The following is a 15,914-nucleotide window of genomic DNA, read 5'->3' on the forward strand; positions in this document are numbered from 1 at the left end:
CCAGTGGCAGAGCTCAGTGAGACACTAACACTAATCACGGAAGCATCAGCATCGATTGGCCATCACCCAGCAGAGCACGAGGTGACAAGGAGCTCTGTGAAGAGCAATCCAGGCTCCGGCAATGTAATTTCCGCCGAGGATAGAGTGGCTGGCCGCTGTGGAGATAAGGGAGAAGCAATAGATGTAATCGGCCCGGACTCCAGTGAGCCGTCAATTCCTGGCCACGTGAGAGCCGCCAAAGCAGGCAGCAACTCCGCAGATAGCTTAGGCCCATAGCAGAAGGGGGAGGATACAACTGGCCTTCCTGGAGGGGCTCAGAGCCCCTGGAGAACTGCAAGAGGGGATCCCCACCAGCTTCACAGAATCATAGACTCATCAAATGTCCCAACTGGAAGGGACAAGAAGCAGGGTGGTATAGCAGTTAGAGTGAGTGAGTGCCAATCACACACTGACTGTGTGACCATAGGCAGGTCACTTAATAGCTGTGAGCCTCAGTTTCCTCATCTGTAAAATAGGAATAGTAACAATTGGACAATCCTTGTATCTCACAGGATTGTTATGATGATCAAATGAAATGATGTTGATAAACTTCTCTGCTACACAAACATCTGATCTGATAAGCATTTAATAAATGCCAGTTCAATGACTATCGTTGCTATCATTTGGGCTCATTCCCAAGAGCTATGACACAGGTGTCCCAAAGTTCTCGTTGGGACAATTTCTGGGGGAATGAACTGTGGCCCAGATCCTCAGGAAAAGAAAGCATTCACGGAGAAGGCTTAAAGAAATTCTGGAAAGAGAGTGAATGAAATGGACCATCCTCTGACTCCGCAGAATGGTGGGCAAAGCCGTAGGCTTAGACTAGGTTCAAATCCTGGCTGGTGTCCCTTTCAACCTGGATGACCTTGGAGAACTTACTTTATTTCCTATTCCTCCAATGTGAAATGAAGGGGATGAAATTAGAGGGCCTCTAACATTCATTCCACCACTAACTTACCTTAAATTTGGATTCCCTTCTGATTGGGCTCTGGCAGCAGGGGTGATGGAGAGGGGGCTGGCAAGACATATTTGCTGGCAGCAGAGGATGCTGATGTCCTAAGTAGGGGAGGACAGAGGAGTGTGAGGATGACTGAAAACAACTTCAGCCCCTGGGAAATGGCAATGGGAACCACAGCCAGCTTTTGGCTAAATGAGTGTGGAAATGGTTTTGCCAATCTTGTGCAATCCCAGCAGACTCTAGTGGCTTCTCCAGCACCCAAGGGCCTGTGAGGGATATAGAACCAAGCACTTCATTTCCAAGACTGCCTGGCTGTGGGAACTCCCCACCCAGTCATTATGCCTCCTAACTCTGTCCTCAGCCCAATAATGACACAGGGTCTGGGATTTTTGCATAGGGAAAAAATAAGAGTTTAGTCCTAATCCTTTCATAGAGGAAAGAGTTATGTATTTGAAGAGAACCCCATCCTGCCTCCTTATCAACCAACCAATCAATCTATCAAGAGCATTTATTAAATGCTTACTTTGTGCCTGGCATCGTGCTAAATGATAAGGATATAAGTTAAAAACAAAAACAGACACTGCCCCTGCAAGAAACCTCCTTTCTAAGGTGGGGGATGACAACATATAAATCAGAACATGCAGGACAAAGAGTAGAGGGTAGGTAACCTTAGAGGGATGGCAATAGCAGCTGGGGGAACCAGGAAAGGCTTCCTGGAGGTAGAAGCACTGGAACTTCACCTTGAAGGAAGCCAGGATCCTAAGAGGCAGAGGTTGGGAAGGAGAGCATCCCAAGCTTGGGGGACAGAAAATGCAAAGGCCTGCAGATTGGAAATGGACTGAGGAACAGCTAGTAAGCCAATAAGACTGGACCATAGAATGTGTGGTGAGGAGTAGATCTGGGAATCATCTGTCATCTAAAGAGAAATGATCTTTGAACTCATGGAGATAATGAGATGGTCAAGTAAGAGGACAGAGAGAAAAGAGAAGGCCCAGAAGAGTGTCTTTGGGGAAATTAATGGGCATGTCATGAAAATCCAACAAAAGAGACTGAGAAGGAACAAACAGAAAAGCAGAGAACTAAGACAGAGTAGAGTCCATAAAAAACCAGAGAGGAGAAAACCTCCAGGAGGAGAAGGCAATCAACAGGGTCAAGAGAATAGCTCTAAGAGTTGTCTATCTGGACAATGGACTTTCTTCAGATCTACTTAGTTTTCTCTTCTATGAAGAGTTAAACTAACTTACTTTTGACTTACTAAGGATCTCACTTAAGAGGTTTTACAAGTGTCCGGGACTTGATGAAATTAGCCAACAATAGTGGTTGATTAATCATCAACAGCACTGGAGCATCTGGAAGATCTCATTATCAATAGGGAATACTTAACCAATCTGGACTCTGGACAAACCATCCTCCATGACTGGGCCAAACATCTTAGGAAGATATCCCCTGTTTGATGTCTTGCTTGACATTTACAATCAGAAAGTTGTCAAATAATGTTATCTCTGCTTTTACATTTCACAAGGAATCTTCTATGATTTTGATATACATGAGAACTATGCTATTGGAGAAGAGCCTCTAAGGGGCCTACAAAATCAAATGCTTTTTTAACAGTCAACAAACAATGAGTACAGATTAATCTTGCAATACCTTTCAATCTTTTATGTCTGCGGTCCCCACCCATTAATCCCATTAAGAGGTCTCTGAGCTAGTTAAGGGAAGCTTGATTAGGGGAGGCTTGTTTGTAAGAAGGCCCTCACCCTTTTGCTAATTAGGTCACAAGGGCTGTGAAGCCCTGGGGCTCTGAAAAGGGTATATATACTCTGAGGGGAGCCATTAAGCTCACTCTCAGAACTGCTGGAGGAGAGGAGGTAGGCAAGCAGACAGCTAGGGTTTGTGAGAGTGACAGGAAGGCCCCAGAAGAGGGGAATGTTATGGGACGGCTTGGCTCCCTGCTGTGATATTGTGTTTTAAGTTCCTTGCTGTTATGAGGAAGTGGACATACTGGTTTTGGGATATAATTGCTGCTATGTTGAATTGGAGTTATTGGTTTTGAGATTTGATCCTCTGGTGTCTGAATAAATGTTTTACTTTTTTTGCCTTCTATATGGAGAGTCTCATATTCTGTGACACAGAACTATACAGGCATATTCATGGTCACCATCGATATTGCAATACTTGCCTTACTGATATAATGTCCTGTCACTTGCAAAAGGCTGCTTGCTCCTTTCATCTACCTTTATTAAGGATATCCTCAATGCATATGCATATTTTTCTCAAAAATGTTACAGCAATTAGAAAGTCAAAATTCAGGGCAGTAGTTATTATTCTTTCAATCACCTTTTTAGGGTAATAATGAGATCCAAGATACGGTTAAGTTCTAACCCTTTAGTATCCTCTCTCCTACCTCTACTTTCTGTATAAGCAGAGTCAGGAGCCCAGAAGTGGTGGTTCCAATGTTATTGATGAAGGAAAAGGGTTCTACAAATCCTTACAGATCTTTTCCATTTTCTGCCTGTTGGTTCTGGTTCCAGTTTAAATGCCCTTAAGGAGATTTCAATGAGATAGATCTCTCAGCAAGTTTTTCTGCAAACCTGAACGCTAATGTATTTATTAGATGCTTCTTTGTTCAGTCATTTCAGTCATGTCTGATTCTTTGTGACCTCTGTGGAAGTTTTCTTGGCCAAAAAGTAGTGGAGTGGTTTGCCATTTCTTTCTTCAGCTCATTTTACAGATGAGGAAACAAAGGCAAAAAAGGGTGAAGTGACTTGCCCAGGGTCACACAGCTAATAAGTGTCTGAGGCCAGATTTGAGCTCAAGTCTTCCTGACTCCAGGCCCAGCACTCTATCCACTGTGCCACCTACCTGTCCATTATTAAGTACTTACTATGGGCCAGGCACTGTGCTCAGCACTGGGAATATAAATGCAATCAAGCAAAATAGTCCCTTCCCTTAAGAAGTACATGCTTTAAGGGAAAAAGATAACACATAAAAGCAAGGTCAACAGGTTAGTAGGTCTCTAGCAATTGGCTGGAAGTTTGCTAGGAAAGAAGTTGAGTTGTAGGCAAGGGCCCAGTGTCCTAGGGGCTTGGTCCAAGTTCGGCGAAAGGTGGATGAGGATGAAGATGATGGCTGGAAAGCAGGGGGCAAGATTAGGAACTACCTGGGAACTGCTTCACAGTGTTCAATAAAGCAACAACCTTCCACCATTATTTGTCCATGAAATCATACAAATAAGTTTATATTCTAATCTAATCTATTCTTGCTCTTGGCTACCATTTGTTAAGGATTTCCTTTGTGAACTGGCTCAGCTGGGTTCCAGGAACTTTGGCTTTCCTCATTTACACCATTTACACCAGATAAATATCCTTAGGAAATGGTGATAATTCCTGTTTGTGTTTGTTCTTGTACCTACTTCCCAACATCTTGATGGTCAAGTTGTAGTTGCCCTAAATTGGCATTATATCCTCTCATTTTAATTTTTTCCTTTAGTATTGATTTATCTTGACTTTAACAAGTTGATGGTCTAAGCAATCACAGACAACTGGTTTGAAAATCAATCGGTAACCAGTTATTTCTGTCTGTCAAAACAGAATCAATTTCATTTTTGTGGCTCTTTTTCTGTTTTTTGTTTTTTCAAAATCCAAGGCAACCTGACTCTTCTTTAAGAAAAAAATTCATTATACAAAGCTTCAGGGTAATCTAATAGTCTTGGGCCTCTTGGCCTGTCTCATTTCTTACTGCTGAACTATATTTCTCAACAACTTTTTTTTGCTATCTCCCCTACAGCCACCTCTGCAGTGAAGTCACTGAATATTAAGATATACAATGATTTAATTTGGAGGGCTCTATTAAGTCCATCATAGAACTTCTCCACCTCCTCATTCTCTGTAACAGATGTTGCACATCAACTGCAGTTATTTTCATGCTGGTCTTTTATTTTGCAAATTCTTGTTATGAGCCCTGCAAATACAAGATGACTGAATGTCCCACGATATCTTGTTTCTTTTTTGCCTTTAGATAAAGCCCACTTAACCAACTTCTTTATTTGTCCCTCCAAGGAGAACCTGGGCGCCATCCTTCCATTTAGCTGTGACTTCTTATTTTGTCACATGGTTCTGTTTATGGTAAGAACATCAGGATGGAGGGGATATAGATCTTCTGGTGGTCTGTGACCCCACTAACCATTGGATGAGGATCTCATACTTAGATGGTCTAAAAACCATGAAATTCTTAATATGCTCTTTCCCCCTGCCTACCAACCTGGCACAGTCATTGCAGAAAAGAAGGGGGATTACATGGGGACTGAAGTCAGGAAGAACTTCCCAACAATTAGAACAGGAGTCCCTAATCTGGGATCCATGAACTTAAAAAATATTTTGATAACTGTATTTCAACCTTATTGGCTTTCTTTGTATGACTACATATTTTGTGCATTTAAAAACATTATTCTGAGAAAGGGACCAAAGGATTCACCAGAATGCTCAAGGGGCCAATGAAACAAAAAAGGTGAAGAACTCCTGAATTAGAACTGCCCAGGGGGCAGCTAGGTGGAGCAGTGAGTAGAGCACTGGCCCTGGAGTCAGGAGTACCTGAGTTCAAATCCGGCCTCAGACACTTGACACATTTACTAGCTGTGTGACCTTGGGCAAGTCACTTAACCCCAACTGCCCTGCCTTCCCCCCTGCAAAAAAAAAAGAACTGCCCAGAAGTGGAAAGGGCTGCCTCAGGAAGTAGTGAGCTTCCCTTCTCCGGAAGTCTTCAAGCAAAGGTGGGTGATCTGTTCTCAGGTACATTAAAGAGGTATGGGTTGGAACACTTGTTCCTAAGGTCCTTCTGTCTCTGAGATGCTGTGAGATTATATTCTGTATTTTCCTTTGTTTTATGTGTTGCCCTGAAACAGGATCCATCACCAAGTTACCAGCCCACAGGTAATGCACCACTCCATAGTTAGCCAGGCTTTTCCTGGGATAGCAAATGGTCTGTCACTGGCCTGTATTTGAAACCTTTCCAACATGACAGACCTGCCAGAACTGGCCCTTTCCTGGCATGGACTTCAAGAACACAAGGTCAGCTCTATGACAGCCACAAGAGGCAATGCAATAGGACTTTATGTATGTACACATGATCACGTATGTACACATGATCAAATTCTACATTTACACATATGTATGCATATCTGTGTTAGTATATGTGTATATATATATTAGCTTTTTCTTCTTCATCATCATTCAGTAGACCCAATGGTTGTTTTCACCATGGATTGTTCACTTCCTAACCTTCCTTCCAAGGTTCCTTTCTTCTTTTCCCCTTCCGGCTGGACATTGAGACCCATACCCCAACCCCACCTGTGTGGGAGGGAACCCTTGCTCCACTCCAACCCTCAAGTCCACACATACCCCTTTCTGAGCAATAATGAGCTAAAACCCTCTAGCCAAATTCCTCTCCATCTTGCTGAGCAGATACGGCAACTAATACCAATTAGCTGAGCAGGGAGTTACCAACTATGATCCTTCCAGTAAGATGGAGGATCACTGAAACTTACCATCTGTGCTGTTTATCATTGTCCTCCAGACCCCCAGGTGGTGCACAACCTTTCAATGCAATCTAAGAGTGCTTGAGTCTTGCCATCTTCCCTAAAGCTGCACCCTTTGGACCACTGAATTCTTCCATTTTCCCTAAAGTGGAAGTCTCCTACATGTATCATCTCCCCTAAGTGGAATATGAGGTCTATGAGAGCAGGAACTGTCTTACTTTTCTATCAGTTTTTCCAGTGTTTAGCACAATGCTTGGCACAGAGTAAGTGCTTAATAAATTGCTTTTTCATTCACTCATTTACTCATTCATCCATCAATTCCTCATCTCACAGGGGCAAAGATCTCCTTTTCTACATCAATAACTGGTCTCATCTCAGTGGAGCCTAGTTCCTCTCTTCACTGAGGCTCAGACCTCACAGGTACCTCTGGAGACATTTCCCTCTACCCACCCCCAAAATGTTCCCACATATGAAACAAAAGACATAGGTTGGAGTCCCAGCTCTACCATTAATTCACTGTGAGGCAAATCACCCAAGCCTCCTCTGGAAGTGACAGGAGGGATGGAAGGTAGAAACTGTAGCAACTGGGATGGGGAGGAAGGGCGGAGGCTGATGGAGTCAGGGAGCTTTCTCAGAAGGACTTACTGGTTCTTAATGCCAGCTGGTTCATGAACTTCCTCTAAATTCAGGGCAACATAATCCACAATTCATGAGAGCACCGTACCCCATTCCTTCTGACCCTTTTTCCTTATCAAACATGTAAGACTAATCAATGAAGTAAGCAGTTATGGGTGGGGGGAGGCATAGATATGCAAGAGGATAGCATGACAAAGTGGAAAGATTGCTAAATTTGGAGTCGGAAGAGTTCAAGTCTGTCTGTCTGTCACTTAATAGCTGTGTGAATTTGGGCAAATCACTTAAAGTCTCTGGGCTCCAACCTCATCACCTAAAAATGAAATTAGATTGTGTGACCTCTATGACTTCTTCTAGCTTGAACATCCTGTGATTCCCTCATCATGTCCTATGCATGATAGGGGTGCACTTAGAACCTGAGCCCCTGGGCACGACCTTTGGAGAAGGTACTTGGCCCCATGAGATGTGGACTCGCAGAATCCCAACATTAATTATTCATTTAATTGTTTGGGGAACCCAAAGGAGTGGAGTGTGTGTGTGTGTGACGAACAGATAAATAGAGAGACAGAAAGAGACAGAGACAAAGACAGAGAGACAGAGATAGAGACAGAGTGAAATGGGGAGTGAGCTAGAGAAGTGGAGAAAGAATTAGGAAAGGAAAAAAGAATTGGTAGTTTGTAAGATAAGGAAAGGAATGGGGGAGAGGGTCTGGAAGATAATGGTAAGGATAGGAGTGAGTAATATGGGGTAACAGTGGTGAGGAGGTATGTATACAAGGGGCCCAAGAGGGTACCACTGTTCCTTTTATGTGACTTGGATACCCAGTGAACATGCAAGAATATGCTTCACCATCTCATGTTGCATTTCTTTACAGCAGAAAATAAGCCATTATGGTCAGTGAGGGCTCAAAGGTGAAGGAAATATATCTCCAACCTTTGCTCCCTTTCTTCCTGATTTACTCATTTAGCCAGAGGCCTGGGCAGCCTGTACCACTCTCCCCCACTCTTAATTATCTTGAGCATTTTCACGGTTTTAACAGGAAAGAAGGAGCTGCTGGTGTCAGAACCTAAGGGTCTCCTGACAAAAAGTCATCAGCCAGGTCCAAGGAAAATCAAAAAAAGGACTGAAAGAAGAGGCAGCTATGTGACACAGTGGATACAATAACTGGAGTCAGGAAGGCTTGGGTTCAAATCCTACCTCAGACATCTGACCTTGGGCAAATCATATAACTTCTTTCAACCTCAGTTTCCTTATCCATAAAATGGGGATAATGGCCCCCACCTCTTAGAGTTGTTGTGAGGATCCAATGAGATAACATGTAAAGTATTTTGTAAACCATAAAGTGTTATATAAATTCTAGCTAGTATGACTATTAGTATTTTATGAGTGAGAATGACATGGTACAGTGAAAGGATCATTGGTTTGGGAGTCAGATCTGGGTTCAGATCTTGCCTCTGTCACTACCTGTGTAACCTCAGGCAAGTCACTTGGCATGGCTGAGTTTCAGATTCCTTTTAATGTTTAGCACAGAATAGGTGCCTAGCACAGAATGGGTGTTTAGTAAATGACTGATTGATCTGTAAAATGAAGGGATTGAATTTGGTGGCCTTTAAGGCCCTTTCCAGCTCTAAATCTATGAAACTATGATCCTATAAAAATCAGAAGACTTGGTCAGTGACTCGTGTGACCCTGGACAAGTCACCTACCCTCAGCTTCTTCAGTTTTAAAAATGGAGAAAACAATATTATAAAGATTAAATTAAATAATAGATGTGAAAAGAGGAAATGCAGTCATAATGAATAAGGAGCTGGCCTCAGAGTCAGGAAGATCTGTAAGCCAGGTCACATGGCAGACTTATATTGTCTTCTTTTGGGGGTGGGGGCAAGTGGACAGTGAGCCACTTTCATCCTTCTTACCTCCTGTGCTAAGAATGGTTGCTGGAGCTGTCCAAAGGAAGGTGCTGAAGATCTTTGCCCTCAGACACTCCAAGCCAGACTGAAAACTAGAGAGTCCAAGTTACTTGCCCCAGGCTAAATAAGTACCCATCTACTCTGACTCCAAAGGCAATGAAGGAAGGAAAAAAATGCCCCTACATGTCTCATTCTGATAGTCTACATTTTCCCACTGTTCCCTTGGCTTATCACACTTTCATTCTGTTGTCTTGGGACAGCCCTTTGGGGCCCTGACTCACCTCCTCCCACTGGTGGATGTAGCGAATGAGGCGGGAGAGGCGCAAGAGGCGAAGGAGGCTCAGGATCTTGGTGAAACGGACAATACGCAGAGCCCGAGCTGTCTTATAGAACTCAGAGTCTATGCGTGTCTCCACAATGAGGAAGATGTAGTCCACAGGGATGGAGGAGATGAAGTCCACCACAAACCAACTCTTCAGGTATTTCATTTTGATCCTTTGAGGGTCCAGTATTATCTCCGTGTTGTCCTCTACAACGATGCCTGTCCGGAAGTTGAGGACAAGGTCAATGAGGAAGAAAGTGTCTGAGACAACATTGAACACAATCCAGGGTGTCGTATTCTCATCCTTGAAGAAGGTGATGCCCACAGGGATGATAATCAGGTTCCCCACCATCAGAAGCAGCATGGTTAGGTCCCAGTAAAACCTGTGCAGAGAGTAAGAGACAGGTCACTTAGGGAGAGACCCCAAGAGAGAGATGTTCAGACAACTAGAGAGAGAAATACAACAAGGTACATCCACCAAAGGAAGGACAGAAATAGACATGGAGGAGAAAGAAAGATACCAAGAGAACTATGGATGATACATAGAGAAATACAGAAACAGAAACACCAAAAAGGCTGATGAGAGGGGAAAAGAATCACAGAGGCCCTCACCTTGACTGCAGGGATCCTACTCTACCATTTTCTGAAATTTTCTTAAATCTTACCCTTCCAGGAGACCCTTCAATTCAATTTGATTTTGTTCGATTCAATTAGATTAGATTAGACCCCCCCAAATTTAATAAGTACCTACTCTCAGCAGAGCACTGTGCTAGGCTGGTTGAAATTCCAAGTTTAGATAAGACAGGGCACCTAATTAAGTACAAGTGAGAGGCAGTTTTCTCCCTCATCCCCATGCTGACAGGACCCTTTACTGGCTATGCCTGTCTCTCCATAGAGAGAAAATCAGTGTGAAAATAAGCAAACAGGGGCATCTAGGAGGGAGACCAGGCAATGTGGGAAAATTAGTTCACTCCATGAATGTCCATGAATTCCCCCAGGAGATTCCCAGGCTTCCTGATCAGCTTTGCTGAACAATTTGTAGGGTGTTCAATATGGAACACTGCTGACATGTGAATGAATAAATTCCACCCACACCAACCAATCTATGTTGACTGGAGACTGTGCACCCAGCTCTGTGCTAGCTCATTTGGGGAGACAAGAGAAGAGGCAGTTCTTGCTCTCCAGGAAAGGGAAGTTGCAGACAAGAAGTAATTATAAAACCATATTAAATAGACAATTTAATGGATGGAAAGCTGGCCTCAGAGTTAGGAAGGTCCACCTCTAATACATTCAAGACTCATCTGGTTCAAGAGCCAGCTCTGTTACATTCTGGCTGTATGTCCCTAGGAAAATCACTTAAACTCCCAACATTCTAGGAAACTCTCCTAAGATTATAAACTACAGAGAAGGTGGTAACCTACACTGATAGAGGGAATTCCTTATACCAACGAAATCTGAAGTCTAGTCCCCATCCCTATTAAACAGTGACCACTAGAATGAAGGCTTTGGAGTCTGAGAGCTACAGAAGTTGAAGGGGCCAGTGTTCAGTGTGGCTGAGAGAGTAGGATCAGGGAAGCTGTTTCTTGAAGGATATAGAGCTATGGAAAGGCAGAAGGGACAGGTGAGAACAGGTCAGACAAAAGAGACAAAAGCCCTCAGAGATGAGAATAAACATGTATTGTGCTGGTTGCCAGGAGGCAACAGGCCTGATTCAGATACAGGGTGTGTACAAGGGAAAGAGGTAGTAATGGGAAGCAAATTGAAAAGGATGATGGGGACACTGAGTCCAAGGGGGAGAAAGGAGAAAGGGTTAGTGGTGTTCATTTTGGGGGAAGTGGGTAAAGGGCCTGGGCTCCAGGGACCCTTCTTCCCTGTGGAGAGCTATTCCCAGGGTGGGTATTAGTGACACCAACAATGATATGAGCAGGTGATGGCTCAGGCTGGTTATTCCACTTACTGCCCTTTGCTGCTACATCAGCACTAAACTTCTAACCCAAACAGCCTCCATGTACTTGAGTGACCTTGCTACTACACTGCTCCTGGAGCCAACTTCCATATGCACAAGGATGACTGGCTGCCCAACTAGGTGGCCACTTCACCAGAAAGGTCTCCAGGCACCCTAGCCCCAGAGCCGACTGGGGCTATTACCAGGAAGTCAGGCCAAAGAACAGGGTATGCAAAGGTGCAGGGCTCCCCAATCCCAGAGAAAGGGCTAGGAGGGCAGGATGTCTACAGGCAAGGACTTGGAAAAGAGCAGAGAGGAGGGAGAGCAGGAAGGGGAGAGGGAGAAGGCTGTCCTTATAAAGTCTATTCAGTCTGGTTGATACTGCCATGTTTCTGCTGCAAGGAAGTCAGTCAAAGCATGACTGGTGGTCTGGCTGTTAGCTAACACTTCACATACCTGAGGTAGATTCTGCCTTAATCAACAGTGAATGATACCTTGAGTGCATCTGCTCCTGACTTTTCCTCCTGCTTTGAGTGCCCTCTTTTGTGCCCCTGTCCAGGGTTCTGATTGCTCTATTGGCCTTTCCAATGAGATCCTCTCCTCCCCACTAAAGTGGGGAGATTTTGTGTGCATGTGTGTGTATCTATGGCATGGTGTATGTGTGTGTGGTTAAGGGGACACAATTTTAAAATAGGAACCTGGAGAGGGCAATGTTTACCCCACAGGAATGACAACACATGGGGAATGATCCTGTTGAGCAATAAAAGCAGGAAGCCACTGAAAAAGGGAGTTCTCCAAGGAGATTAGATTTAACGTGAAATGTACATAAGATGGAAGAAGACATAGGTAACCCTGGGCAAAGTCAAGAGTGGTATGGAACAGGAAGAGAAATGTAACCAAAGAAATTCTAGGAACAACAACACAACATCAGCAATGACAGAAGGTAGGGAGCAGAGTCTCAGTTTTGGTACTTTCTAGCTGTGTGATCACAGGCCTATATGCCTTAGTTTCCTTATCTGTAAAATGTAAATAATAATACCTGAACCTTATATACCAAGGGATCATTGGGAGATAATAGTGCTATGCAGAGCGAGTTATTATTAATAAAGAGGAGCAAAACAACAGTGGACACTGATCAGAGGCAGATATAATCAGCAGTATGTGGGAAAATGTTTAACAACCTGCTCAAAAATAGTGTACAGCAAGACATGCTTTGAATATACAGTATCAACATTTCCTTCATCACTTTCTTAAGTCTGGACAATCAACAAAGCAAGTTCCAATTTGTAGAATTTGCTGATTTCTGAGGTCTAAGTGCTCACACTGAAATTTTAATAATTGGCTCCAGTTTGAGCTGAGTCCAACATACCTCAGGGAATGGCAATGTAATGGATACTGAAAAAGTGGAACCACTCAACTTCTAGGAGAAGACTTTTCTGATTAGGGAGGGCAGAGCAAATAAAGCTGAAGGAAAATCCAAATGTAAGATAGGTAAGGAGGAACTAAAAGTTCAACCAGCTTTTACCAATAAATTAAAGAAATTGCATCTCAGAAAAATGAAAACATTTGCAAATGTGAACTCTGAACCACTCTCAGTAATCTCTGAAGAAATATGGGGAGCAAGGGAGGCATCCTACTGGATATGTTTCAATTTTCAAGGGGGGGGAAGGGGAATTCCAGAAATTATAGATTGGTGAGCTTGACACTGGTTCCAAGAAAGATTCTAGAAATGATTAAACAGATAGTTTGTGAGCACTTAGGGAGATCAATGGGAACAAGTATGGGTTAAATTAGAAGTCATGTCCTTTGCCACCACAAAAAAAAGAACCAAGCACAAAAAAACTCATGTCAAATTAATTTTATTTCCTTTGTTGATAGATTAAGTAGCCTAGTAGGTTAGGCAAATCTTATAGACATTGTGTGTCTCACTTTTAGAAAGACATTCATCAGAATCACTCTTTTATCAATCAAGGAGAATGTTTTTTGGAGTAATATGGTGGAGAGTATTGATTCTACTGTCAGAGAACTTGGGCTTAAATCTCAGGTCTTATTCTCACTACCTATATGAATTTGAGCAATTCCCTGGACCTCGATTTTCTCATCTGTGAAATGAGGAGTTGGATTAGTTGGTCTCTGTGGTCCCTTCCAGATCAAGATATGGAACGATATGTTACTAATGAACCTCTGGTGCATTACAGTGATCACTGCTGCCATTTCAATGAATTCTATCCTATGAATGATTCTCGAATAGGGAAGACTGTGACAAAAACTGATCAAGAGATCAACTAAATGTCTGGTAAGTGAGGAACTGACAAAAAAGTATGTAGTTTTCTCGCATTTCCTGACCAAGACAAACTTGGATAACACTGCAGAATCACTATTTCTGGGGTATCGTGTAGCAGGAGATGTTCCATGGAAGCCAGTCAACAAGGACTTAATAGGCACATACTATGTGCCAGGCCCTATGCAAAGCACTGAGAATACAAAGAAAGGCAAAATTGCTGCCCTCAAGGAGCTCACTGCCTAATGGAAAGGACAGCATAAAAACAATTAGATACATGTAAGATATATACTCTAAATGGGAGGTAATCTCAGAGGGAAGGCACTAGTAGGTAAGAATGGGGAAAGCTAGGAAGCAGATAGTGTAACAGAATGAGCATTGTACCTAGAGTGTGAAGACACGAGTTTGAATCCTAGTTCAATAACATCACTATCTGTGTGGCCTTGGGCAAGTCAATTAACTTCTCTGGGCTTAGTTTCATTACCTGTAAAATTAGGGGATTGGACTAGATAACATCTACATTCCCTTCCTGCTCTAAAGCTATGCTCTGGTGACTGATGACAGTCAAATGTATCCTTTTTCAAAAGTCCTTCAAACTATTCTAAATTCTATAGTCTAGTAGAATAAAACTTCCTTGATGGCAGGAAGTGTCTTACTTGATTTGCAAACCAAAGGGGCCTAGGACGATGCCTGTCACATAGTAAGCACTTAATAAATGCTTGCTGATTGACAGAACAGTGAGTTGGATGCTAATACCTGGTATAAGCCTTGAACAGATTACAAATGGGATATTTGTGAGCTTTTAGAAATGGAGGCAATGATCACTGCAATGCACCAGGGGTTCATTAGTGACAACTCATTCCATATTAATTTCACTTCTGTGAGTCAGGGGAATGTCACAGACATACTATACCCTGATGTCAGCAAAGAATTTGGCAAAAATCCTTCAAGTACTCTTGTGAACAAGATGGAAAGTTATGGACTATGTGATTTTACAGTTAAGAACTGGTAAGACAACTGGACCTAAATAATGGTTTTTAATGGTTTGGCATCAGTTTACAGAGAGGTCTCTAGTGGAGAGCTACAGGGCTCTGTCCTTGGCCCAAGTCTATTTAACATTTTCATCAACGATTTGGATGATAGAGGAGATGATAAGTTTTTCAAAATTGTGGATGAAATAAAGTTGAGCAAAATTGCAAATATGTTGGGTGAAAGAATCAGGGTCTAAAAGGATCTTGATAGGCTAGAAAATGGGTTGAATCCAAAAAGATGAAATTTAATCTAATATATTGAAAGATCTGCAATTTGGCTTATACAGGTGTTCCCTCTTACTGATGCAGACTGCAACCCCTCCATACCTTAGTAGATGGCTTCTTGAAAGAAAATTCAAAGACCTGATGACCAATCTTTGAGTCATAAGCATTTCTGAACTTAGCTATGCCAGTCCTCAGAAGAGTTCATTAACTTATATGCAGAATAATAATAACTAACATTTATGTAGCACTTACTGTGTACCTACCACTTTACAATTATTATCTCATATGATCCACACATCATCCCTGGGAAGTAGGTGCTATTATTATCCCCCATTTACAGATGAGAAAAGTGAGGCCAACAGATGTTAAGTGACTTGCCCTGAGTCACACAGCTAGTAAAATCTGAGGACAGATTTGAAGTCTTCCTGACTCTGGGCCCGGCACCCTATCTACTACACTCTCCAGCTGCCTCTTTCCACTTAGACAAGAATGTCCACAACTTAATCTTTCAGAACCCATGCTATGATGAAACACAAGAAGAGGACTTTAGATGAAATTTAATAGGGAGAAACGAAAAGTCTTGAACTTGAGTTAAAGGAAAATCACTTGTACAAATCCAAGATGGAAAAGACATATCTAGAAAGCAGTTTGTGTGATAAAGATGTGGGTGTTTCAGAGGATTGAAAGGTCAGTGAATCACCCATGTGAAGCAGCAAAGAAAAACCTCATATAATCCTAGGTTTCATTAATCTAAGGTTGACATCTAGAAGAAGGGAGGTAAGAGTTCTCCCCTGTACTCTGCCTTGGCCAAATCATGGCCATAGCATTGTTTTTAGTTCTGGCTGGCACATCTTAGGAGGGACATCGACAAGCTGGGAAAAATTCAGAGGAAAGTGACGGAAGGGACTTCATCTTAAGTGAGGATTCATTGAAGAAATCTGGAATTTTTAGGTTGTAAATAAGAAAGCTGAAGACCCCATGATCTGTGCTTTCAAATAATTTAAGGGTGGTTACAGAGAAGGATCTGACATGTTATA

General features: G+C 42.6%; 1 protein-coding gene across 1 annotated transcript in view; it reads right to left on the reverse strand.

Annotated features, from left to right (window-relative positions):
- The window catches only part of HCN4 (hyperpolarization activated cyclic nucleotide gated potassium channel 4), a 127,811-nt gene that overhangs the window by 61,655 nt on the left and 50,242 nt on the right, over nucleotides 1-15,914 (reverse strand). The window contains exon 2 of the mRNA XM_036736498.1: nucleotides 9,355-9,778. Within this exon, the coding sequence (XP_036592393.1) occupies nucleotides 9,355-9,778 (424 nt within the window). The remainder of the gene's footprint in view (nucleotides 1-9,354; nucleotides 9,779-15,914) is intronic.

Source organism: Trichosurus vulpecula, chromosome 8 (genome assembly GCF_011100635.1).
Source record: "Trichosurus vulpecula isolate mTriVul1 chromosome 8, mTriVul1.pri, whole genome shotgun sequence".
Classification (NCBI taxonomy): Eukaryota; Metazoa; Chordata; class Mammalia; order Diprotodontia; family Phalangeridae; genus Trichosurus; species Trichosurus vulpecula.